At 47.2% G+C, this 27,459-nt stretch overlaps 1 protein-coding gene across 10 annotated transcripts in view; it reads right to left on the reverse strand.

Annotated features, from left to right (window-relative positions):
• LOC110469914 (6-phosphofructo-2-kinase/fructose-2,6-bisphosphatase 4) overlaps positions 1-17,964 on the reverse strand; it is a 51,343-nt gene extending 33,379 nt beyond the window's left edge. For 5 of the 10 annotated variants that reach the window (XM_021529132.3, XM_085590678.1, XM_085590672.1 and 2 more), the window contains exon 1: positions 1,792-1,926. In XM_021529132.3, coding sequence (XP_021384807.1) covers positions 1,792-1,897 — 106 coding nt within the window. In that variant the 5' untranslated portion in view covers positions 1,898-1,926. Of the gene's footprint in view, positions 1-1,791; positions 1,927-6,281; positions 6,325-11,688; positions 11,820-17,091; positions 17,230-17,637 lie in introns of those variants that run through there. The other 5 variants (XM_085590680.1, XM_085590682.1, XM_085590675.1 and 2 more) reach the window with 5 other exon arrangements.
• Positions 17,965-27,459: the final 9,495 nt, after the last annotated feature.

Genomic DNA, 27,459 nt, shown 5'->3' on the forward strand with positions numbered 1-27,459 from the left:
GGAAGTGTGAACAGTTCTGCTCATCCAGCTTCTAGAAGGATAAAGACTAAAGGTAGAGCAAAGGTCAGCAGCACAAAGCAAAAAATAAAAAAAATAAAAAAAAAAAGCCAACCAAAAGAGGCTGAAAGAGTTCATCTTGTTTAGCCAAGAAACTCAGAACACAGAGTGACTTACTTCACTTTTCCCACTGCAGAACTTGAGGACAAGAAAACCACTTCCACCTTGAGCTGGTATTTTTGGAACAGTATCATCTGACACAGTTACCTGAAGCAGCAAAGAACTGGAACTGGTCAGCCCAACACAGCCCCAAGTCACCCATCTGGGCAGTCCATCCTGAGCTGCCACAGCTACAGCACCCACAGTCACACTGCCCCACCAGAACACAGGGCAACAGAGGATGCATGGAAATCTTGGGGAAAAGGAGTCTGCAACACCCCTGCATGGGAAAAATTATGAAGTGTCCTCAGTTTGCTGACACAAAATAGATGGCTTCATCAAGGAAGAGTAACTTCTGCTCTTCTGCAGGCTGATTGTAATTCTTACATATCACAAATGACTGCAGATTTTTTACGAGTAGGGATGCAAAAGGATTAAAAAAAAAAAAGGGCAATCTCTTTTTGTAGCAAAAGGTTTTTTTTCATTTATAAGGGGTCTTAGGAATTAAATTTACAGAGTCCTACCAAAAAACCCACAGGCATGTGAAATATTTTTTAATTTATAGTCAAGTGAAACTAAATAATTCTGCCAAGAAGACAATGTACATCGTCAAATTACACATGACTCACATGCAATTTTGTTCTTGGGTTTGGGGGATTCTTTTGCAAAGCAGTATCTGTGTCAGAGCTATAACAGATATTAGTCTGTTTGGAAAAGAGATGCCACATTAAGGCTAAAACGAAGCAGTCTTCTTAGCATGTTTATAAAGCACTTATACACATTTTCTGACTCTCTTCCTATTTCAGCATTCATCTCAGTCTACCATGGTTCCGATGCTGCAGTTCCCACAGAAATACAATCCTGCCTGCTTGCCCAGCACACCACAAAAGAGTTAGGGGTGGTTTGGGGTTTTTTTGGGGGGAGGGGGTTTGGTTTTCTCTTTTAGCAAGGGCTGGACCAAAGCAAGAGCAGAGAGAGCCAAGGCTGCAGCCCATGGACTGCTGCCACACCGGCAGAGCCTCAGCTCTGTCAGCACAGCCTCTTTGCATGACAAATACAAACAATTCTACACGACAAAGCCCCTTTTGTCTGCAAAACTGCCGTGTACCGGACCTCAGTTACTTAAGTAAGGGGGAAAAATGAAAGGAAGAGGGGGGAAAAGCAACCTGTGAGGCAAAGTTTGTTAATGAACTATGGTTTACAAACGCTACAGCCAAAGTCGCAGGAGGCTGATGACTTGGTTGGCTGCACCTCAAAATATGGGAAGTCATTAACTCATGGAACAGATGGGCTGATACAGCATTGGCCTTAAAGGAAAAAAAAAAAAATAAAGGAACATAACAACCAAAACAACACTGTGACATTTTTAGGCCTCTCTCCAAGACGAATATACCGAACATAAACGCTCCCTGACACCAGAACGTCTCACAAATAAAAAACCCAAACACACCCGCAGAACACCAACAAAAGCACGCAGAAAACACATTCATCCCAGCTGAGCTCCCCTGCCTTCCGCTGGGCACCGAGCCAGCAGCTCCGGGGCTCGACCCTCGGGGGGACCCGCGCCCGCCGCCCGCGCAGCGACCGGCCCGGGGCTCGGTCCGTGCCCGCCCCCGGGCCCGAGGGAGCCCTCACCGCCGCGCTGCGCGCTGTGCCCCGCGGGCAGCCCGTTGTCGTAGGGCTCCCACGTCTTCTGCAGCGGGTTCTGCGTGAGCTCCCGCGCCGCCGGAGCCGCCGCCATCCTCGGCCGCTCCCGGCTCCCACCGCAGCGGGGCGGGCGGGGCGCGCCGGGGCCGCCCCCGGGGCAGGGCCGGCGGCGGAGGCCGCAGCCCCGCCGCGCCCGGCACCGGCGGAGCCCCGCGGGACGGGCCCGGCCGAGGGTCGTGCTGCGAGCGGCCGGCTCCGCTCCGTGCAGCAGCACGCTGCTTCTGAAACGCCTTAAAAAAAACACACAGCCAGCCCAAAATCTAAATACAGGACGCCCAGGGAGCGTGCGGTGTGTTTTAAGTCATGCATCGAGTGAGACATTTTTCCAATTAAATTCTGTTTTGGCCTAAAGGCTAAATTAATAAACATAAACAAACCATAGGTTTCCTACATCCTATTTGGCTCCCCGCAAAAAAAGCTGTTAACAAATGGCCCTGGGAAGCTGCAGTGGTTTGACTAAACGCAACACCCAGCTGTCGCCTTTCCACATCACCTTTATCAGCTTTACAGCTTGGGGAAACCCACCTCCTTAACCGCCCTCAGCAAAGCCCTAAGAAAGCTCAATATTTCACATATATACACCTCTCTATATATTTTACAGAAAATAAATGCAACACAGTGGAAATACGGTAGTGAAGTGGAATACACACTTTCATTATTAATCACTCCAGTATTATGACACTGGCCTAAACACAAGTGAAGCTCGGTACATACTTTCTTTTTTAATATTAACCAGGCTCTGATCACCTGAGGATTATTTTTAGTCTTTCTGTTGTACTACAAGCTAAAATGTACCTTTCTAAACAACAAAAAAATCAGTTCTCAGCCATGTGGCAAGATACCTCTCGGAGGGTCAATATTGTTTTTCCAGAACCATGTTTGCTTGACTTGTTTTTCCCACTGTTCCATTTCCTTCTCTCCAAGACCAATGACAGTTTTCCTCTGTAGGTACCCTACACTATATTTTTATCCAAGATTTTCTTCATGATTTCGTTTTGGGTCAATAGCTGACTTGGGGAGGGGCAGAGGGGCTACAAGAGTTTCATTGCAAGGGTCAGAAAACTAGGAGCAGAGAGAGGGAAGTTCTGAATTCTTGAAAGCTTCCTGGTTTCTTCTGTCAACTGTGTTTACTTCCAACAGTTGTCCAAAGAGCTGTGAGCAGGAACAACTCAATCTGTGTCCCAGGTTTATCCCAGAAGCCTGTCTCCTATGCACACATGGAATGCTGCAACACACAGGACACAGACTCCAGAGTAGAGTCCAGCACCAGGACATCCCCACCTCACCCTCCTGTGATCACAGCAAGGCCAACACCAAAATGCTCCAGCTTTGCTAACAATGCCTCCAGTAAAGCCAGGGGAGCCCACCACAGATGTGATATTAACAGATACAAGAGATTAATAGGAAGGCATGTATAAACCACACTTCTCAGGTTTGTTTTACATACATTAAGTAGAAAACCGACTAAATCCTTCCAGCCTCTAGAAACAAAGTTTGTACTTCCTTTCTGCAAATCCACACCCTGCACAAGAACTGGAAGCCCGGTCACACCACTACCTCATACCAAGAACACTGACCTGATGTTATTCATATAAAAATAGCATTTTTCAAAAGCGGTGAATGGCCACATTTCTAAGTCTCATCCTCAAAGCACCACACAGGTCCAGTTAATTAATTCTTTTCTGCTCGGGCAGATTCAAACCAGAGGCACCTGCACAAAACTTCAGCTAAGGGTTTGTCCAGGTGTCTCTAATAACATCAGAGGTGTTCAGAGACACCTGCTAGCCTTTGTTCTTGTGAGGCACAGAGTTTAGCTTGGTTGACAACAAGCTTATGCAATTATGTTGTATTCAAGGGTTAGTTGATTTGTTTTTAAAACTCAGTGCAGTAATGAGGCATTAGATCAAGGACACAGAGAAAGCAAATACAGGTATCTTGTGCTACTCCTGAGGTCTCCTTTCAAAACACGGTTTACAAGGGCACTACATTCACTTACTGGGAAAGGACAGAACAAGTGTTGCCTGTTAGATTCTCAATAAATGACAGAGATCACCTGCTGCACAATCTCATTGTCATCAGCAGCTGCCTTAATGCAAAGGCTGGAGGAGCAGAGCTGATGCCTGCAGGTGAAGAGCTTTGTTTGCTACAGGGAAACCATGAACAAGCCTTTAGTCCCGGGAAGGCTTTTACACAAAGCATCTGCTCTCAGGGCCATGGTGGGCAGAGAGCTTACCTGAGAAACCACCTCTGTCCAGGGGCAAAACATAAGGAGAAGGCAGTCCTGGAAACTGAGCTGCAGCATGGAAATAACGTGCTTGAGCCAAGTGACAAAGTTACACTCACTCTCTGGAAACAACTGACTGACAAGACAGGAAATGTAGGGGTTTAATGCCTACAGCAAATGGTAATTATTTAGAGACAGGGAGAAATAAAAGAGACTGAACCAAGGTTTCAGCTTGATCCTACAGAAACCCAACTTGTATCTGTGAACAGGCTGGATCATATGGCAGCCACATAACCCAAGTTTCACAATATGTGTGAGTAACTTCCACATACCTCATTTCCCAAGTAAAGGTATCACTTTTTAGCCTGACAGCCCATAAAACATCCATAAACCACTCATCATCTCTTCCTCCTGTCCTTCCACCATCTCCCGGGCAGCACACACCCGCTACTTGGAACTGGGAAAGATTTCCCAGTCTCCCGGGTGCCCAGTCCTCAGCACGCGAGCACACACAGCTCACCACAGCCCACCCTGTGCAGCGCAGGGATCCGGGCCAGAGCTGAGAGCCGGGAGGGATCTGCGGCAAGACAACGAGGCAGCCAGCGGGGAATAGAGGGGTTCTGGAGCGTCCGGGCAGCTCTCCCGCACCGCCCGGGGACATCGCGGGACATCCCGGGGACATCCCGGGGGCGCCCTCAGGCTCCCGCGGGTGCTGGCACCGCCCGCGCCGCCAGGCGGCGCCCTGGCCCCTCCGCGGGCACTGCGCGGGCGCCCCCTGGCGGCGGCGGCGGGCAAAGGCACCGCCCCCGACAGAGCGGGGATGGGCGGACGGACACACGGCCGGGGGATAGACGGACGGACGGACACACGGCCGGGGGATAGACGGACACACGGCCGGGGGGACGGACCGACGACACACGGCCGGGGGGACCGACGGACGGACGGACACACGGCCGGGGGATAGACGGACGGACGGACGGACACACGGCCGGGGGATAGACGGACGGACGGACACACGGCCGGGGGGACGGACCGACGACACACGGCCGGGGGGACCGACGGACGGACGGACACACGGCCGGGGGATAGACGGACGGACGGACACACGGCCACAGCGCTGGCCATCTCCGTGCCTCGAGCTGCTCTAAGCCCGCCGAGCCGCCCGTGCCCAGAGAGCTCTCCTGGAAAAATGAATTCCCTGTCACCCTTCCCAAAGGCACTGTCGCAGCCAAGTGACACCCGCATCGCCGTGCCAGGAGACAGCAAAGCTCCGCAGAACTAAAATTCAGCAGGACCTGCGTTCTGAGCTTCTACTCTGTGCTAGAGTCAGAGTTAACAGACAGCTACCGGGAAGAAAGCCCATCTACCAGCCCTGAGTTATTTCTTAACCCAAATGAAAAAAAATACTGGGAGGTGTGAGTCCACACTCAGAACTAAATACCCACATTTCTTTATAGACATTAAACAGCAACAAAATATATTTCATCATTTATCTATTACTTCAATTTCTCTAAAGTAATTCTCCTACCAATAAGTCATGGGGTATACTTTGCAGTCTCATATTCTCAGCTACTTTGACAAAACCCATAGTCCCTGACCTCTACACACACAGCTGGCAATAATCAGCTGGGGGAAACCTACATCCAAACCCTCTCTATTGCAAGTGGCAGGTTTCTGCTCTAGCTCGAAGTGACAAACAGGAACTAGTTTAAATTATCCCATCTTAAGACTACCATCTGCATTTTCTACATCTGGCAATAGTGAGAGGGGGACAGATCAGAGTTTAAATTCTTATCCCCATTTAAGAAAGCACAAAGACAGGGCTGAGGCTCCCCATTTACAAGTACTCAAAAATTTGACATCACCCCTAGCACAGCACCGGTTTTGTTTCAGCACAAATTGAGGAAACACAAAGGAACACAGACCTTGCAATAATCACTACAAATGGCTGTTATTCAAGAAGTACACACACCAGCACAGCCTTCAGCCACACATAAAGCTTACATATTCAGCTTTGACACCCACCCAAAGCTCCCCAGTTTGACATGGATTGCCTGGCTCTGACCAGCTAACAGGCAGCCTGCTACACTGCATCAGTGTTTGTAGAAAGGAGACAGGGTAATTCCTGTTGAATTTGTAATTTATTTTCTCCTTCAATGAAAAGAAAAAAACCCAAAAAATATTTCAAATGTACCTTCAGCAGGCTGGTGGCAGTCCTTCATTGGCCAAAATCCATGCAGCTGGAAGCATCACCTGAGGACAGCAGCTATCTAATTTATACCAGGCTGTTACCACACTGCAAGCCAATGAGAGGAGTCAGTGCCCACACACACAACTATGCTTCACCCTTTCTGTTCACAAGTAACAACAGTCCAGCATTTCAAAACTGGGTTTCAGGTGCAATGGGAGAGATTTCTCCCCACTCAGCTGATGTGAGGCACATTGCTGATGGGTTTTTTGACCAAGTATTTGTTGGGGTGCTCTTATATGGCGAAAAGACTTGTAAATGCACCCAGTTTCTGCTATAATGACTAAACCTACTGCAGAGCAGCTGGGACACTTGGCCTGTTCTGTCACATCCCTTGTTACACGAAGACCTCAGCAGGGAACAGACTGCTCTCTCCTCCAGGTAATTCCCATATTCCTGAAGTGCAGATCAAGCCTGGCAGGTTTTTCCTCCCTGTGCAAGAGAAGTGCCTAACAAGCTGCCTAGAACACAATGCCCTTCTGCTCAGTATGATGTGACCTATGTAAGGCAGGCACTAACCCAGCCTCGCTGGGTGCCAAGGACACCCAGAGATGAAGGAAGCTGCACCACAAAAAGCACCTCTCTTCCTCCCTGGGCTGTTCTGAGCTCCTGGATGATGACACAGAGTATGCCTTGGGAACAGTCATCCTCCACAAGAGATCCCCCAGGAGCTAAAAGCTTCTCAAAGAGCTTCCCACAGAGAACAGAGTAAGTTCTTTCCCATCCAGAGCTTAGCAAGCACAATGAGCAATCAAGGCAGAGAGGTGCAATGCTGGGCTAGCAGTGACACACACTGACTCACACCTTCTCACTTCAGGCTCTCAGGACGTTTTGTTACATCAGCTCCTGAAATGAAGACTTTCCATCTGATCAAGGCCACCTATGATTCCTTTCTCAACCCCGAGTGCCATCCTCCTTTTTGTTTTCCCACAGTGTCATGTCCCAGGAGTCAACCCAGCAAAAATAACAAATAGCGCACTAAGTCCCCAAAAATTTCAAGCATCCCACATGACAGGTTCAGCAGGTTCCCCAGACCATCTCCACAGGCCCTTCCATTCCGGACTTGATTCCAAACCAACCGAAATCACAAGGGCCAGGCCTTGTGATACACAGCCCTAGCACTTCCCTCAATCCTTCTGAGCAACAAGTAAGCTTTATTAGTGGGACCATCCACTCCATATCTTATTTCCTATCACTGCCTAAAGGGAAAATGTTCCTGTTGTCTTGGAGTACGCTGCTACCCCAAAGACAAGCAAAAAGCCATTAAGAATTCAGAAGTAAAACACGAATCTGCCCTCAGCAAGACACACCTTCAGAAATTATTTTGTAAGAGTTCATTTTACTACCAGACTTCATGGCTACAGATCAATCTATCAAAGAGATTGATAACAAATACCCAGATGTAATCACGCTTTAGATGAGAATAAGCTACTACTAAGGACAAAAAATTCCTCTGTGCTAACCGGGGAATAGATTTAAACAACACCTAAGATCCCACACAGACAAAACCTTATAAATACAGATACTAAAGAGATTCCTTGAGCTAAAACAAAATATTCCTTAGCATAGATAAGGAAAATAATTCATCCAAACAGAAAATGTTCATGTCAGGTAAATCAGCAAGAAAACAAGCTCCTATCTATTCCAACAACCATCAACACATCTGATACAAGGGAAGATCTGACAGGGTTTGGGCTGTCAGGAGCCTCACACCACACCTGAGAGACAGATAATTCCCACAGCAATTTGCTTGTATGGTATGTTCCTCATTGTCTACTGGAACATCAGAGTTATTCATGGTGCATGCAAAGCAACGAGGCAGCCCTGACAGCAGAGCTCATGTGTGGCTGGATTCCAGCACAGGTGTGCTTTCCAAGCCATGAGGACCCCACCATCAGGAAACAAGCACCAGCCACACAAAGGTTTTATTGTCAGAATTATACCAATAAACTCTTGGATCACTTTCTACGGAACTCACTCCTTGCATTGCAGGCACATAAACTTTATTAGAGGAGATATCTGAGATTACTTGGGGAGACAGAGCTGATCAGCAGAACATCATCTCACCAACACGTGGATTGCATGAGAACCCCAGAGCAAACACTGAGACTCACACACAGCAATATCAACTAAAAAAAAAAATACACCTTGCAACACTGTCACTCTGTTCTTTGTTATCTTCACGTGAACCATTCCTCAAAGCATGGTCACTCAGAGTACTTTCCTTATTCTTAAGTATATAAATATGTTAGTCTAGAGGTTTATCACATTTCGGAATAATTGATCTCTTTTAAATGTGGGAGAAATTTAATGTCTCGAGATAAACCCTTTTGAAGAGATGCTATTGTTTTCACACAAGGAAGTTTCCTGTGTTAAGCCTGCTATTAGGGGTAGATTTAAGGCTAGCCTGCATTAATTCTGTTTGTTAAATCTGAAGGACTAATCACTAAATCTTTACACCTTCAGTCCAAGCAGTCCTCTCCCATCTTTCCCTCTAAGAGAATACTGAAATTATTTCCCTGAAAAACAGGAAAGATCCTCAAGTGGTACTTCCACCTATTGCTTAAAACTATTCCCATCATCACAAAGTTGAGCAACGTTTTAAATCTTCCTGTTATGATGCAACATAAAGGAAAGATGGCATCCATTATTCATGTTTTCTGAGTGCAACCCAGTGTTAAAAAGCCCTTTGTAAGATAAACCCTCTCTCTGTATACCAGGGACTCCAAACTATTTACATGAGGGGACCTGTGCTTGTCAGAAGCGCAGAAGGAGGACACCAAAACACCCAGCACTTGCACAAATTGCCTGTTTACAGTCCCATGTCCAGAGCTCAAGTGAAAATCCCGGGTTCCCAAGATGGCAAGCGCAGTGAGGAGAGCAATTCCTGCACGCTGCTCTGGTAGAACCTGATGCTGCCACCACAGCTCCAGCACGGGCAGCCTGGCACAGCCCCTGCATCGCCCCCGGACAGTCCCACACCTGCAAGGTGACACAGCAGCAGGGCCACTGCAGCCACCTGCCAGCCTGCTTTAACCACCAAAACAAAGGCTGTAGTGCTTGAAAGAGAAGGGAACACAAAAACATCCATGGGGATGTCTGCCTTTGAGCCTCTTGAAGCTGCTGAGAAGCAATCTGTGCTAGGCAGTGTGAAAGTGCCTCTATCACCTCACAGCTCTCTACTCCTTTTCAGTCACCAAGCATATTAGAAAAGCTCCCCAGTTCCGAGTTTGAGTGTGCAGGTATGAGTAGTGATATAATTAAAGGGAGCACAGGGAAGGCACTGACAGTTTTAAGTACAACAGACAGCCCTTATCCAGGCTGACAGGCTTATGAATTATGCTCAGCTACTTTTATATTAGATATTTTAACACTTCTGGTGTATACACATCCTCTCTCCTGTCACTCAGCTAGGATCTTATGAATCCCACTTGCTCATAACAGCAGGTTCAGGCTGCTAAATAATAATAAAAAAAAGATAAAACAAGGGCAGCTGCCATCTCAGAGTAGAATTAAAACACTTTACGCCACCTTTAAAACCAAATGCTATCAACTGACTTCAGAAGTACAATTCTACAAGAGCTGTCACTTCAAAGGAAAACATCTGTAAAAACTTACTACATGAGTTAGAGGAGTTGTCTGACGAGATGAAAAAGGAGAATATACTGACAACAAAGAGCACACAAAATTTGCATGCTATTTAAATGCATGAAGTACACCAAATTAAGTTTTTAAAAATCTTGAAGGCTTCGGGACAGAGCTACCTATCAGATAGCAGCACTTTAAAAGACAAGAGATACGAGAGCTTGGGAAACACCACACGGGGTTTGGGGTGTGAAATACTGCATGAGTGATGGGGAGCTCAGAGGGGAAAAGGCAAGAAGGAAAACAGCCACCGGGCTGGGTGACAAAGCCTGGAGGTGTAGAGTGAATCTGTGAGTCACCAGCACTTAATAGAAGCTGAAGCCATGTGAATGCCTGGAAAAGGGCACAGGGAGACAAGAGCAAGACAAGGTCAGACCTGGGGAGGAGGAGGAGGAGGAAACGCTGGACCAGGAGCAGGGAAGAACATCAGCAAAGAAAGAACAGCTCACTGGGAGCAGCAGTGACTGTGCAGAGAGGTCCTGCAGAACAGGAACAAAACAGGGGCCTGCAAACATTTCAGTGACATCAAAAACAGGTAATTAGAGAGAAGCACCCAAAGCAGCCCTGGCACAGCAGAGGCTGAGGGACAGGGGGGACAGCCTCACCTTGTGAGAGGGACTAGACCTCACTGAGAGCCAGAACAAATTTTAAAAAGGGGGACAAGAGTTAAAGGTCCAGCAGAGGATAGTCCAGCCTACCTTAAAAAACAGGTATGTCACTGAGGGAAAAGCCCATGGCAATGGAAGCAAGAGCAAAGAGAAATGGGCCCAAAGTCCTCTCAGTTACACTCGGGTTCCTGCATGTCCTGCAGCAACAGTAAAGCAGGGTTTGTGAAAGTAAGGAATAAATCCGTCTGGAAAGGCAGCATGGAAAACTGACACTGACACAGGAGGAAAACAACCCACAGCATATGCGACACCAGCTGCTGCTGGAAATATTCTTAAGCTCTGTGAAAAAGGAGAGTATTCATCCAAATAAAAATACAAGCAAACCAGAGCAAAGCTTCTCAGCAGCTACCAGTGATAGAATTTATAATAAAAGCAAAAATTCATCTCAATTTGGCAAACTACAATGAAATCAGGTAGTCTAAACAGCACCAAAGGGGAAAAAAATACAGGCCAGACACACAGATCTAAATCGCAGTGAATCTCACTATTCAGAGCCTCCAGGGCAGATTTTTCATTTTCTGTGCATTTTGCAAGTAGACCTAGATGGCCTATCAGCTTCCTGAAACTAACAGGATCAATGTGCAAATGAGGAAGCTTAATAAAAGTAATAAAATTATGACAACCAAAATAATCAGATTTACAGAATGCAGACAGGCTAAACAGCACAAATGCTACACATTAAACTCTTGCATAGGGAAAACATTTACCCAGTGAGACTCCAGCATAATGTTAGTAAAGTAAGCTGTTCTTTAAAACAAACAAAAAAAAATAAAAAGTAGCCCACCTGGGTTATCTTTCTATTTTGAAAAAAATAACTTTGGTTCAGCACAAGTGTTTCTCTAGAGAAAATACAAAAAATTGTTCAGGTGCACAGAAGGCCATACTCCATCACAAACAGCATAAGGGACAGCCTTTGGCACCAGAATGTGTAAAAACACATTCCAAAATCTAAATATCAATTGAAAGCCAAGAAGTATACAAAAATAGAAAACAAATCAAGGGAATCAGAAGCAAATGAGCCCAGCAGCTCTCACACTCACCACCTCCAGAGAAACACCAGCTGTCCAGGACTGCTGGCTCCAGACACCCCACCCTGGCTCGGTCTGTGCCTGCTCGGGTCCCCCCTCACCACCAGGGACAGCTGACCCTTCTTCCACACAGGACAGAGGTCTCAGAAACATCAGTCTTTCACATTTTAATGACAACTGGCTAGCAGGAGTGAAGAGGTGCCCTACCAATGCTCCCAGGACACACAGTGCTTTGAGCTGGTCCCATCAGACTCGGGACCGACTCCAGATGAGACCAAATCCCTGGAACTGGCTCAGCCTGGGGAGGAAAAATCAGTCACAACCCAAAGACATAAATCTGTGGGAGATATTTCTTCCAGAACTGCTAGGATTTTTAAGCTCCTGTACTCTAATCCCCAAATTGAGCATTTCTCAGGGAAAAATAAAGAGGAATCTGTGAGATTGATCTCCCACCAAAAGTAAGTAACAGGGCTGCTCCCTCATCAGTCCACCTGTCACATGCTGACATTTTCTAATTACAAGAGGTCATGAACCCCTGAAATCTCCTCATTGTGTTGGGGAAACCAGCTTCACATGGGTAGCAGAAAAAAATAAAAAGCTTTTTTCCCCCCCTCCTTAATGCAGATGGTAAATGCTGCACAGCTCAAGGACATCAACAGGGTTTCCATGAACAACAAATGTCTCTTGTTATTAACCAACAACAGCAATTAGATTTCCACGGATATATGACCATAAATGAAAACTTAAAAGGAAGGAAAAGCCAGCCGTAAATCCAAAGAGTGTCAGTGATCATTGGTGAGAAGCAGTTTCAGACCACTCATGGTGGTTGTGCTCCCAAAGTCCAAAGAGGGGGTGTAATCACATAGAAGCTTTTAGGTATAACAAATCACCACAAATATTTAATCTTTGCACATTTTAATTTAAAATATCCACTGGCAAACCGTACCCAACCCAGACATGAGGATTTCTTGCTGCTTAGGGAAACCTCCCCATTTAGGCAGCTAAAACGTGCGGGATCAAACCGAGCCTCTGCAGCGCCAGCTCAGAGCCAGACAGCTCACCAGCTCTGCTGCTGTGTGCCCTGGAGAATCCCTCACGTGGGAACCCGCTGCCAGAGAAGCAGCACCACGAGTGGCTTTTCCCAGCCTGGCAGGAATAGCACGTCCCAGCCATTTTTAGGCACGTCCCAGCCATTTTTAGGTGTCACTGTGGTGGCAGGCGCGGAGCCCGCAGCAGATCCGGGGCTGTCGTGAGGCTCTCCTCTGCTCGGAGGAGAACAGTGCCAGGAGCCTGGGTCACACAGCTGCCCTGGCAGTGCCCAGCTCAACACGGGTGAAGCCAGCCCCACAAAAAGACAGGGTGCCATAGAGAAACAGAAGGAACTATTTTTAAAATAGCTACTCAGGAAGGAGTTCGGGCAACTCTAGCTCACCTTCAGAGTCAAAAAGAGGCAAGAACTCAAAACCCTATTCATCTATTTTGGTTTTTATTTTTTCCTACATTTTTCTACTCGTACATGCCTGTAAACAATAACATACTGAATCACCTGGAAACTCATGCCATGCAGGCATTTCAGATAGCTGAGTGCAGAAATTACAGCTTTAAATTCCATGTTTCAATGTAGCAAGCACATTATTTCTACAAGGGCACCCATTACAAATCCATCCTGATTTATTAATAAAACATTTGCAAAACACCGTTTTTATCCATCACATGGATACAAGTCAGTTGCAATTAAGAGACTCATCATCTGTGTTCATGGCAGCTCAGGGCTTCAAGATTAATTCCAGAGCATTACTTCAGACCCTTAAATGTTGCAGAAACCAACACCCAGGACAGCCCCTCATGCAGCAGCTTCTCAAATGAGAAATAAGTTTGGCAGAATCAAAACACAACCGTAAAGGCACCTAAAACTCCACTGTTGTAATAGCACAGGTAAATTGACACATTTTACTCAAAAAATCCCAAGTATTTCTTCTCTTTGCATGGACACAAATCCACACAGGCTCAGCACATCAGAGTGGTTTTGGAGAAGAGAAGGCTCTGGGAGATATGAGAGCACCTTCCAGTGTATAAAGGGGCTCCAAGAGAGCTGCAGAGCCTTTTGACAAGGGCACGGAGTGGCAGGACAAGGGGGAACAGCTTTAAACTGCCAGAGGGCAGGGCTAGAGGGGATATTAGGAATAAATTCTTCCCCATGAGGCTGGGGAGTCCCTGGCACAGGTTGCCCAGAGAAGCTGTGGCTGTCCCATCCCTGGAAATGTCCAAGGCCAGGTGGGATGGGACCTCAGCAGCCTGGGGTAGTGGAAGGTGTCCCTGTCCATGGCAGGGGGTGGAACTGGATGAACTTTAAGGTCCCTTCCAACCCAAACTATCCTGTGATTTTACTTCCCCAAGTCAGCACCTCAGCAGGTAACAAGTACAGCACGTCTGGAGATTAGGATTCATAATCAGTGAGTGATTACAAAACCTAGGGCCAGGTCTTGGCAGGCACCCAGGAACAAGCCTGGTTTAGAGGGCACCCCAGCCCCACGCTGGAGCCTTGTCAGAGCACCCCAGGCCACAGCTGCCCCTGCTCCTCTGCACAACCAAACCATGCCCAAAACCAATCCACCACTGCTGGAAATAACAACCTGTGTGAAGCAACATGGGTCTCTCCTGCAGCCCTACTTTAAATGCCTGGTAAAAATCCAGTTAAATCAGGAATCAAGCTAAATTACTTAATTTTAGACACTGGAGAGCCCAACTAGACAGTCTAGGGAGTTTGGAGCTGATTATTCTCTTTTACTGCTTTTCACAATTTAATTACTTAACCTCTTATGGTCTCAGACACCGCAAGCCAAGCACTTTGCCTGTGAGAAAAGGTTAACAGACTAATTACTTCTCTTATAATGGGCAAAAATGGCTTCTGGGGAAAACCAGTGCAGACCCAAAGAACCTTGCACTTCTCAGGCTCACAGTTGCTGCCTCCTCACTTGTATTTTCACTATTTTTACCCTTTCTACTACACTGACCTTGTGACTCTTCCCAAGAAGCTCCACCCAGGGTGTGGGGCCACAAGTTTGCAGCATATCCAACAACTTAAAGCAAACGAAGAAAAGAGAAACAGAACAAAACATATAGAGTAAGAAGGTGGGGGAATACTCCAGCAGGTCATTTCTTTCAGAAGGTCGAAGCATTCCCCAAATATGTCTTTTCCAGCACTTCAAATCTAAGATTTATATTTATCTCAAGCAAAAATCTGTGGGCATCATACGCAGAGAGGTTAAGCCCCAAGGAAACCATGCAAGTCCAGTGAGCCATTCACAACACATCCATAGTGCTTCACCAGCAATTAAATACTGTCCACAAGTTGGATTTACCAAATCTCTTACTCATAAGAGCAGAAGGAACACTGACGCAATCAAATTGAGAAAAATATTGCTGCAACTAGGCTTATTTTTTTAATTGGATGGATGGTACATTAAAAAAATGAAGTGTTACAATCACTCAATTCAACAACATCCTGCTATTGGTAAGGCTTGTATTTATAAATCAGTACACTTTCATAACAAAATGTCCTATTTCATAGCAGATTCTTCCTTTGAATGACCTCAAGAAAGTTCTGAAACCAAATCCTCCCCAAAATGCTCTCAGCTTTGGGTCCTCATCCTGCACAGCTATCCCTACATGAATGCTCTCATTAGATGATGCACTGATTTAAAAGGACTGGCATCTTATATAAATGGATGTTATTGCCTTTAATTGCAGCCATAATTATGGGAGTGCCTCAGAACTGAGTAAGGTCACATTAAGCAAACTTATTGGAAACTTTGCAAACTGCTCTGCAACACGCTGGACGAGCACCAGGAGTCCCACAACGGGCATTTATTCAATCCCATCTTCAGCTCTACTCAAAGCACTACAAAATCAATAATGTATTTATGGGATTGCTCCAAGTTATAGCTGGTTTAGTATGTTTTTGCCTCAAATTAACTAATTTATATGGCATTTGCCAATATAAAAAGTTTAATTTAGAACTAACGCCTTTAAAGATTGAAAAAATCTTAAAGAGTTTTCAAGTTTCTTCAGTATTAATGTCTTTCTTTATCCTCCTCACATCGCAGAGCACCACAGAGCACCAAGGGACCTGCTACAGAGCCAAGAAGGAACCAGAGGTTGACAAGAGGAGCAAGGGCAGTATGCAACTCCCCTGGCACAACCAACAAATCCCTGCTGGTGAAAGACACGGGCACAAGCACCCTGGGAATGACCAAAGGGGCAGCGAAGGGGTTTTTGTTCAGCCACAGAGCAATGGCCATCAGCACCTTTCAGCAGCTGAATAGGGTCCCCCTGCTAGTCCCAGAGGTTCTGAAAGCCCAGCCTCGCTGGAAGCCCTCTCCATGCCCTGGGGTGGCGTCAGGCTCGGAGGAAGCAGGCAGCTGCCCACCGTAAGGCTGGCAGAAGCACAGAGATGGCTGTAAACAAGAGCAAGCCTGTGACTCACTGGGCAGGAGCCACAGCCAGCCTGCACCCGGTGACACCCAGTTCTGTGTGGCACCGAGCACCTCGGGGTGCTGGTCCCGTTACCAAACCCGAGTCCAACACCCTCCCTGCCACATCCATCTCTGCCTCCCCGTCCTGCCCCACGGCAACAGCGCTGCCTGGCTCATCTTCCAGCCTACATCATGCCATTTTCCAAGGAAGTGGGGAAATTATATCCAAACATAACCATGACTAAGGCTACGGGCAAAAGTTTTGGTGCACTTGCATCACAGCTGTCACCCTGTATTACACAAAGTGCCTGACAAACACGCCAGACCTCGGGCCCCAGCCCTTTCCAAGGAAGGCCCCAACGAGCCAGCAGCCAAATCTCACGAAGGAAGATAAAAAAGGTGCAGATTATGTGCTTTTTATGGAGCTGCCCTTAGAAATAAGGGAAGAAGAGCTAACCAGTTAGATCAGTATTTGCCAAAGCACTGCTTTTACACCTTTCCTCGGCAAATGGAGAAGCACCAAGGCTTGGAGGAGTGATGTAAACCCGCCTTCCTACAGACAGTTGGAAAAAAAAAAAAAAAGTCCATCACAGCACAGCAATCTCCAAAAATAACTCGACAAGCAAACAGCTGCTGCTACACTACGATTCCCTCTTTCCACACCACATCTCCCAACCCTTCCTTCACCCAGGGCTGTTCCAGCAGAAGCCGCAATTCCCATTTCCCAGCGGCCGAGCTTTCCGAGATGCCTCACTCCCGGGAGGGAAAATCCCGACCGGGGCTCCAGGAAAACACCCAACAGCCCCTTCCCCGTTCAGCCGTGCCCGACCGCGCGCGGGTCTCTCGGGGCCGCCCGGTGCGTGGGGAGCCGGGGCGGGAGGGGAGAAGCGGCGGCGCGGCCCCGCTCCCGCGGCGCTCCCGGGGCTCCCGGGGGTCCTACCTCGGCAGCGCCGGCCCTGCGGGCAGCGGCCGCGGCGGCGGCAGCCCCACATGGGCGGCGGGCTGGGCTCCGCTCCGGCGGAGGCTGGCACGGAGCGCAGGGCCGCGGGGAGCCCCGCGGAGCTGCCCGCGGGTGTGCGCGCCCCGCGCGGGGCGGGGCGGGCAGGAGGGACCGGCCCCGGGCAGCCCCCGCCCCGCCGGGAGCCCCCGCTCCGCCCCGCAGCCCGCGGGGTGCGGAGGGCTTTGGGGGAGCCGCTCCCGCGCCTCTGTGCGGGCACGGCCGCGGAACCGCCGCTCCGCACCCCCCGCACTGCACCCCTGCACCGCACCCCCTGCACTCCCCGCACCCCTGCACCGCACCCCCTGCACTCCTCGCACCCCTGCACCGCACCCCCTGCACTGCACCCCTGCACCGCACCCCCTGCACTCCCCGCACCCCTGCACCGCACCCCCTGCACTCCCCGCACCCCTGCACTGCACCCCTGCACCGCACCCCTGCACCGCACCCCCTGCACTGCACCCCCTGCACCGCACCCCTGCACCGCACCTCTGCGCGCCCCATCGCCTGCTCCCTGCCGGGACCGCAGCCGTCCCTCCGCTGTCTGCTCCCCAGGGCTTCGTGTTTCGTTAAAGCGAGCCGAATTTAAAATAAACAAATTGCTAAGTAAAAATCGAGTGGCCGTGAGGGCGGTGGGGCGGCTGAAGCCATTTTGGAGAGCTGGCTGTGAGTGCAGCGCGCAGGGGCGAGGGTCGGCAGGGGCCGGGGGAACGGGGCTCCGCTAGCAGCGAGCCCTGGGCCGGGCTCAGCAGCAGCCGCCCCGCGGAGCCAGCGCTGACCCGGCGCTGACCCGGCCGGGCTCACCCCGCCGACAGCGCCAGGAGAGGAGCCAGGCCGGGATGCACCTCCCCGGGAGCCGGAGCGGGCCCGGTGCAGCCAGGCCGGGCACGTACGGGCTCTACGTGCGCTCGGGGCACAGCCGCCACCCGCTCCGGGCTGCAGATTGCGCTGCCCTTGCCGTACAGCATCCCCGAGGACACACACAGCATTCCTCCTGACACAAGCTTGAGCTTAATGACAAAAATCCTCTAGGTCTTTATACCATCCTTGGGGTGATACTGAAGTGCGTTTGTTATTTTGTTCAGGTTGGGACACGTTATTTTTGTGGTTGCCTTTCCTCACGGCTTTGTAATTTTGTTAAGCTTCCCCCCCGAGGCAGGCATGAAAGAAATGGGTGTGTGTAGGAGCTTCAGAGCTGTTATCACACTGAGTGTCCTGCACTGGGGTGAGGATCCGGAGAGGTAGCACGGTGCTCAGGAGAGTTATCTGACTGCAGTGCCTTTGGCCTGCAGAGATAGGCAAACACAAGTGTGGGGAGGGGGAAACACCACTGCAGATGAGAGAGGGGCCAAACAGAAAATGAAGGAAGATTAAGGAAGCATCAGTCAAAAGTCACTGATGAAAAATGTGAAAAATCAGTAATAATTCTCCTTTTAAGATGAAAATGGTCAACATAAGCAATGGAGTTACTTTTTTTGTTGTTGTTGTTTTGCATAAAATTCACATGCAAATTTTCTTTACCTTGTTAGGATGTCTTTTCATTTGCCTACACCACTCCATCCTGCGTCCCAAGTTGTCTCCAAGTTTAGTTAGAGTAAACTTTAAGTTTTCTGTCTGGGCAGCTGGTTTCAGACCTCCACTGGCAACATCAGCATAACTATGTTGGCTCTGCTTGAGCATCGCCTAATGCTTTAAAACTTCAATTAATAAAGTATAACTTCTGAATTGCTTATAGAAATTAAGCCACATGAAAAAAAGGGTGGTTTGTTGGTGTGGGTTTTTTAGACAAGGAGTATTGCATGCTTATCTGCAGGTGGTGATGTCTCCTGCAATGAGGAAACTCGGCAGGATGCCTGGTTTCCCTTCCTTCACGTGTGTGTGGGGTGACTCAGAGCAAGCACTGGGTTACTTTGGTTTGAGACCAGACCCCTACTGCTTCTCCAATGCTAGGCTGTCACAGCTGAGGGCAAACACAAGAGAAAAGTGTATCACTGCTGGTGCAATGCTGGGGAAAATGCCTTTTCTTCTGGGGAGCTGTCAAAGACCCAGCTCCTTGTGCAGCCCCTAGAGCTGAACAGATTCTAGAGGTGCCATAGTGTAGGTGTGGGGTCTGTGGAGGTGGAAGTCACCTGTGTCACCTTCTGGACAGTGCTTAATCCTTATTAACTCTCTGTGAATTCATCTGGAGTATTAATGACTAATTTGCTTTATCTTCTAAGGACCTCAAGTGACTTTACATAACTGTGGCCTTTTCAATATTAGCAACCTTTGTTGTGCGCTGCAAAGGGCATGAAGGAGGGGGATGATATGTGGGTACTCAGAGCCACCATGTCCCTGAGCTGTTCTGGAGCAGAGCATTTGTCACTGACACAGATGGCATAGCTCAAAACTGGGTTAACTCTGCTTTTGGTCACTGACTGCTTCCAGCTTGAAGCAAGGGCCACTGGAGTTGTTTGAGAATTTCTCTGAAAGAAATATCATACAATTCTGAGCCCTGGGATAGGAGAGAGGCCCTTTGTTTCATCTGCTCTCCCCATGAAACATCTTTTAGTCACAGTTTCTTGGCTTAGTGAAACCTTATCCCTATGTTTTATTAATTTTTTTTTTTTTTTTTTTTTTCAGCTGGTGTGAAGCAGCAGGTAGTGAGGCACAGCCAGAAATGGAGCTCAGGGGGCTGGGCACTGCAGCAGCTCACCCTCCTGTCCTTGGCCATAAAAACAAAGAAAATCCAACAAAACCACCCATCTGCAAGGATTCCTCACTGCTTGATGTTGGTGAAAAGGTTCAGAGTGAACCCCTGTCCCACTGGGCAGCGAGATGTGGCTCAGTGTCAGCCAGAAGCCTCCACTCCTGGCAGAACAAAAGGTCCTGAGCAGCAGCGGTGAGGCAGCCTCACCCCTGCCCTGCTGCTGGGCAGAGCCTCCCGGGGCATCCAGCAGCCCTTTCTGTGCTTTTTCTCTTCTGCTCAACCATGTCTATCCTCCTCCACTGCATTTTTCCCAAGGTGGGAAGGCACAAGGCACACCTCGGCCTTTGTGTGCAGCAGCTGCTTCCCACACGAGCTGTACCGCAGGGCCCTAACTGTGCAGAGGACTTCAGTGTTCTTAAAAACAAAGCACACTAGATCACTGATAAACCAGTGCAAGTATGAGCAGCAAAACTTACTAGAAATCTTGGGTTCTGCTCAAGATCTGTGTAGCCAACCACTACTGAAGTTGTTGAGATTTTGTCCAAATTGGTGAGGTGAAGTTAATTTGGCAAGTGGTGCTGGGAACAGATTCATGAGGGGGAAAAAAATTAATCTGATAATTCATTTGCATTTAGGAGAACTCAGCAGGAGAGAAGAGTGTTCAAGGTGAACACTCACAGTTTCTGCCTGGGATGTTTGACCCTTGCTTGTGCTTGGATAAACTGAACAAGCAGTTCAACAAGTCATCCATTTGGAAAATGTTTGACCTAGTCCCGTGCCTTTCTTGAAAATAATTAAATTGGAAAAATTGCTGCACTTACAGGCTTTGGAAAATATTATTCCCTACATGTGGCTTTGTGGTTTCAAAGAACTGAAGAGAGGGCCACAAAAATACATTTTTCCTTCAGCTGCTTGGCAAGGGAAATCATCTGATGGGGCTTATCAGAGCAACGTGGCTGGGGCAGGCCTGGACTGCCTGGGGACACCAATCCTATTGACTGTGTTTTTCACAGGTCACATTATTCCTCCTCTAATGCGAGCCAATAATTTTTACCTCTGGATGACAATAATTTAAAGATGAGTAAATCAATTGGATTTTTGTTCCTCAGCTTCACTGGGAGGTTTAAGCCGTTGGGTGCTTTGTTAAATTCCTTGGAAATTGGCCACATGCAGGATTGCACTGCATTCAGTTCAGCCAGATAAAACAATTCTTTCTTAAAGATATATCTGTAATCTTTACCCAAATTGTAAGTGTGCAGGGGAAGAATAAAAGGAAGTAACCAACAGGTGAACCAGCAAGTAAAATGGAATACAATTATTCGTGTAGTCACCCTGTGCTAATTCTGTACCTTTTTTCCATTTCTCTGAACTATTTATTTTGTCTATACTATAAGATCTTTAAAAATCAGGTGTATTCATGTCCTAAAGCATTGGAGCATGTTAAAGTACCCCAAGACTGGAGACTTAAGATGTTTGGGAAGCCTTATCTTTTTGGGTGGGAAGTCTCATCTCCAATCTGGTCAGACCCCAAGAGCTTGCCTGGCCTTTCTCAGGCTCTTTGGAAGAGGCAGATCTTGTTATGTGCATTGCTGGAGTGCTTGTTGTGCTATTTTTACACTGCTCAGTTTTTGTATGTGCAGCTGTAGTGAAGTGTTGCTTCTTGATCCCAGACAACTGAGATTTTCCATAACCTTTGACTAAGAAAAAATGTATCTTTAATCATAGCTCCCCTTCACAACAGGCAGCATGTAAGAAGATTATATAAATATTATATTAAGCACATTTTTTCGCATATTGCTTGCATTGGTGTTGCATTTCTTTCCACCAGTGTCTGGGTGATAGAAAAAATAAATTATGAACTTGGGCCATAATGGAAATGAATACTCTGGTGTGTGTCTCTTCTAATTTGGGGATTCCTTATCAATTAACTGCCTTGTTAAAATAACTCTGACATCAATTTATCTACCAAGAGCCCAGATCAGGGCATTTTAAAGATTAATCCCTTTACTCTTGGTTATTGGTAGGTATTTTGTGGTAAACCTGCATAGGTAGAAATAATTTTTCCTCGCTTAGAAAACAAAGATAAGGTGCTTGTTTTTTTTTTTTTAAGCTGGCAGAAAATTATCATTCATCCTATGCCTTCTAGTCATAGCTGAAGTGGAAAAGAAAAGGTTTCATGACCCTTCTGACCAACATCCTGAAGGTTAGCTCCAAGTACATTTTGGTGGCAATTCTTCTGGGGCTCACCTGGTTTCAGACACTGGTAAGACACTGATGACAGATTTTCAAGTTATTTCATTCAATCTGAATGCAATTACTGATGCAACAAATTCTATGAGTGTATGAACAAATGTTAATCCATGAAATAAAAAGCAACATAGGTGTTTGTCCACATGAATAAACGCAGCATGGATTTATGATGGAGAATCTGTTTCATTCAACTAATTTTGGTAGAGTGGCAGAGGTGCAGAGAGGAAAGGGTACCTTTGAAGGGCTCTTCTGTTCTAGGCCAGTGACTATGAAGAGTCACTTGAGCCCCAGGAGCTGATTTATGCAGCCAGGGAGAGCAGACCCACACTCAAGGGTCACCACCTCCACTGTTTTATAAAAGGAAAGTAAGATTCAACAGAGACCACCCTCCTTCCCAGCTGCCTGGAAGACAAGGAAGCAAGCACCTACCTGTGTGTTTACCTGCTGCTGATTTGCACAGCACACACTCCCCAGGGCACGCCGGTGCTCGTGGGCAGACGTGCGGGGTGGTTCTGCATGGGCAGTGAGAGATCCACCCTGCCTGCACCACTGCCCTCGCTGGGTGGATGCTGCTGCTTACCCATGGCCTCTTACTCGCCTTACAGATTTGAGATTTGTTGCTATGGTGAGAGAAGCCAAGCCTTAAATATTGAACTCCCTTCCTGTTAGCTCAGCTGGTATCTGCTGTGTGCAGGTATCACTTGGTGTGTATTAAAACAAATAAGATAATAAAGAATATATGCTTTGCACTGTGGGCAGGTTCTGCCTCCAAATTTTGGGTTGTTTTTGGTTTTCCCCCTTCTTCAATTCTAACTTGGTTTGTTTTTGCTGAAACTAACCTTGAACTCTGCCCAACAGCACAGAGGATTACAACTGTTTATGTCTTAATTGGGGAATAGGACCAGTAACCTGTCAAATCAAATTTTTCCTCTTGAGAAGTTACAGTCAAAGGCAGGACAGTTCCCACAAAATGTTTTGCTATATTATTTGCTGTTTGCATGAAGCCTGCACCAGCAGATTAGAGCAGGGTTTGGAGCACTATATGGCTTTGTGCTTAACATGTTACTGGAAGAAAATGAATTTACAAGGTGTTTTATGCAGTGCAAGCCAGCGGCTTCCCTGGAAGCACTCCCAGGGCCTCACTCTGACCCTCCTCGGGCTGTTGATAATGCTCCTGCTGATTGACTCATGCCAGCACAGGACACAGATCAGCCTGTTTGGTGGAAAATAACTAGGAGGGAAGCTGCTGCCAAATCAGAGCTGCGGAGATGCTGCAAATAGGACAAGTGTTCTGCCCCTGACAGTCCCAGCAGCAGTGAAAAACACAAACTGGACTTTTCTCAAGCAGAAAATGCAGAAGCCCTTGCACCCCACACAGCAGCCCTGCCTGAGGCTGGCCTGGAGCACTCCAGAAGGAGCTGCTGCTGCGCCCACATTCTTGTGGTGAAAGTCCTGCTCTGCTGCCCAGCCCCGGGAATGGCAGATTTTAAAAGTTCTGGAACAAAGCAGGACACGTTCTCAAGCGCAGAGGCATTTTTATTTGGAAAACATAAAGCAAGGTCTGCTGTGTGCGGTGGATGTTCAAACACTCGCTGGGAGCCCACAAACGGTGCTTCGGGGCTTACTTTTGTTTTTTTTTCAAGTAACTTCTGAAATTGCAATCTGATGAATCAGAGGAATGAGGGCTGATATTCCTGCTAGTTCTCAGAAACAAGGGATTTCAGGTCCAGGGCAGTAGCAGAGTCTGTGGCCCCTGAAGGCCACTTTAGATCTTTCTTAAATATGGTTTGTTTTTTATAAATCTTTTCATACCTTTTCTAGAAATACCTGAGCAAGTGAAAAGGGTTGGAGTGGGTGATTTTCAAACAAAACAGAGATACAGAGATACAAAGACACTGTAAGAAAGAGCCACTTTCTCTTTAGGTAAACGGTAGCTTGAAATTTTTGTGTTCAAGTCAGTGCTGCTCCAAGTGACACTGAGGGGGGTTGGGATACAGAGTCTTGCATTCAAGCTCTGGAAATTATTTCTGTAGGAGCTGAATGTTTGACTTTTGAAACAATAATCAGAAGTGAACTTTGACATTGCACGTGGAAAAGAAGTGGCAAGTTTTAGTTAAAAGCATAAACAGGCGAGCAATGAAGCCTTGTGCACACCTTCAGTGCTACTGGCATATGGGGGGTGCTTTATTCAAAGCCACTGCTGCTCTGGGTAGCCCCTCAAACTGCTCAAGTGTCATTGGAGGCAGTTTCTGTGCTGCTGCCTCCTCCTCCTCCTTCTCCTGGTCTCATGTTTCTCTGAGGTACCTGAGTCCCCTTAGCTGCTCCTGCAGGGTTAGCCACTCACCTGGAAGTTTTGGGCACAGCAGAGCAGTGTGGTTTTGGGAGTTAGGGGGGCTTTCTGCAACTGGAGCCAAAGAGAGTGACCAAAACCCGCCCAGGGCTGGCAGAGCACCCAGCCCTCCTCTCTGCCTTTGAGCTGCCGTGTGTTTGCACACCCACGAAGCAGCCTGAGCTCTGAGTGACCAGCCCTGTGTGCCACAAGCCTCTGCTGCAATGCAAATGGATTAAAGGGCATTTTAAAGACTCACATGCCATCTCTTTAATTTCAAAATATACAGTTGCTGTGATCTGCTTTTGGGAAGGATTTATTTCTTCCAAGACAGGTTTGTACTTGAAAATCAGGAGAAGCTCAGCATCCAGCTGGAAGAGATGCAGAAGTGGTCTGGAAGGGCCTGCTTCACATACTCCCAATTTTAGTTTAATGGCTTCAGTCCAGATCTTTGGGTGAAGTGAAATACGGCAGCAAATGATAGCTAATGGGGTTCTAAAACAACTTCTAGAGTCTCAAAATACATCACCTCCTTGGTCATCTAACCATAGGTGTGGGCTGTTAATCCAAGACAAAACTGAAAACAATGTCTTAGTGTCAGACTAAACTGATTTCTAACAACGTGGGAAATATCTCTCTATACAGATTCTGAGTTTTTTTAGTAAGAGAAACAAGGCAGATTAGAACTTTTCTTATTACGAAAATAACAGGCCACTGATTTCTTGTTTGTATTTTAAAAACCTGTGAATTGCTTGGAAGGGCTTCCTTCCATCTGTTTTATGCAAGACTTAATCTACACCTTACCCTTCAGCTGAACTACTCATTTTCTGGTTATATCAGAGCATTTAAAGGCTCCTCACTACAAGTATCTTCATTCGCTCTATCTTCAGAGCACTCAGCAGTTCCATTCTATCTGTTTGGGATAGTTAACTATGGTAAATACTTAGGATTATTTGTGGAGCTATGAGGCTTAAGCAATGCAGACAAAAAATAATGAGCCATTGAAATGAAAAACCTGGCAATGTAAGAACAGTTCTAAGTGACCGTCTTCCCTCACTTCTTAGAGCAGCACATGGAAAAAGCCTAGAAATTGATTTAGTGTGAAGCCTGTAATGCAGTGGACAAGCAAGCTCTGCACACAGCAGGTTTGTCAGTCACCCAGAGCATGGAAAACAGGAGCTGCTGTGACAACACGGTGAGCACATCCCAGGAGAGGCAGAAATGTGACCCACACAAAGGCCCGTGCCTGGACTGCTGCTGGCTGCTCTCCAGCACACCCCAGCCGAGCGTGGGCTGGCTCCAGCAGGCTGCGTTTGCACAGCTCCACACATGGACAGGTTTGCAGACCTGGAAAAAACAACCCAGCAGATGTTCAGTGCTTCCACACTGTCTGCTGGCACCACATGCAGCGCCTTTCTAGTCTCCATTCCTCAGAGTCTAGAGCAAGACAAGCTGAATTACATGAAATCCAGTGTCTTGGGTGGTTTTAGATACAGTGTGAGGGGCAAGGACAGAAGAGCTGCAGTAAGTAGGATGAATAAAGCAAATCCTCTCACACATTCAAAGCTATTATTTGAAAGTGGCAAACTGCATTCATGCCTAAGTTTGCATTATTTCAATAACAAGAAAAGGAGCTGTTTCAAGAAATAAGGGAAGTCTGTCACTTCCCAGCCTTATTTTTCTTTAAGAAAAGCCAAAAACTCACACCTGGAGACAGGGTTTCTGCAGGGCTTAAGTGGCTTCTGACAGTGCCAGAGCCTCTGCAGCTCCTAAGGAAATGTCTCTTTCCTGATGCCCACCTCAGTGCTTAGTTTGGTTAATGGATTGAGATAATACTGTCCAGGAGAACCACAGACCAGCCCCCAGTTAGGCACCAGTAGCTAAATATTTGAAGCATATTAAATTACCTGAAGTTACAAGCACACAGTTCTGATCCCTTCCAGGCATAAGGAGGACTTGAAATTCATGGTAATTTTCTTTGTGTGAGTAGCAAGGTGAACTTTGCTTTCCATTTCAGCATTTAATACAGGGCAAATATCAAATTTCCTGTAGCTTGGGAGGAGCGTGTTTGAGTGCTCATTTAAGTTAAATCACATTTCACATACAAAAAATACTAAGATAATGTTGTTTCCAATATTAACATACAACATTTACCAAGATATCTCTATAAGAATTAGATAAAACTATTAATTCTGGGCCAAAATCCAATTATGACTAATTTTTTTCAGGAGCCCCCAGATTTTCAAAGAGCTTGGAAATAACACAGTGTATGTTTCTGAAAGCTGTGACTAGGGAATCCAAAGGCCTAATTATGTTTCCAGTGGTATCTTCTCAGATCCTCCTCAATGTAATAAGAAGTGAACATAAGAAATGTAGTACCTCTGCAATGATTTACACCAACCAGCTTAAAAATTAAGGGTGCAGCATTGGAAGTCCCCAGTACACGCAGAGTGCCATGCATTGCAGTCCCAAAAATTCAGATCTGAATTGAAGCCTAAAATCAGATAAATGTGCATGTGATTTCCCCACCCCAGTATCAACATCCCTCTTTGTCTCAGCTCGCCAGGGTTTCATGCCTTCTCCCAACTGCTTTGAGATAGGTACAGTTAAGTCTGTAGCCTGGGTTACAGAAATCAGTGGTTTTGCATATCATTTCTGGGCTTAACTGCTTTGCATATGTTTATCCAGGGGAAAATCAAAGTGGAGGTATTGGTTTCAGGCCACTCCTCTGTGCACGGTGAGGGGTTGGAGCACACCCTCCCTCAACTACAGCCACACAATCACATCCTTCTCGCCCCCTTTGCCTCCACTCTTTGGCCATTCCCCATCATTCTTCCATTTCTCATCCTCTTCCCCCATCATCCCCTCTTCCTATGTCTTTTCCCATAGATTTTCCTTTTTCCTTGTGGTTTCTCTGAGGCACTACCTGCCAAGCTCCCAGCCCAAAGGACAGCCCTTGGCAGCATCACAAGGCAGCACTGGTGTTGCAGGAAGATCCTGCCACCCCAAAATGTGCTGCAGCAGAAGACAAGGAGACACTTGC

The sequence above is a fragment of the Lonchura striata genome, chromosome 12 (assembly GCF_050655825.1).
Source record: "Lonchura striata isolate lonStrDom1 chromosome 12, ASM5065582v1, whole genome shotgun sequence".
Lineage (NCBI taxonomy): Eukaryota > Metazoa > Chordata > Aves > Passeriformes > Estrildidae > Lonchura > Lonchura striata.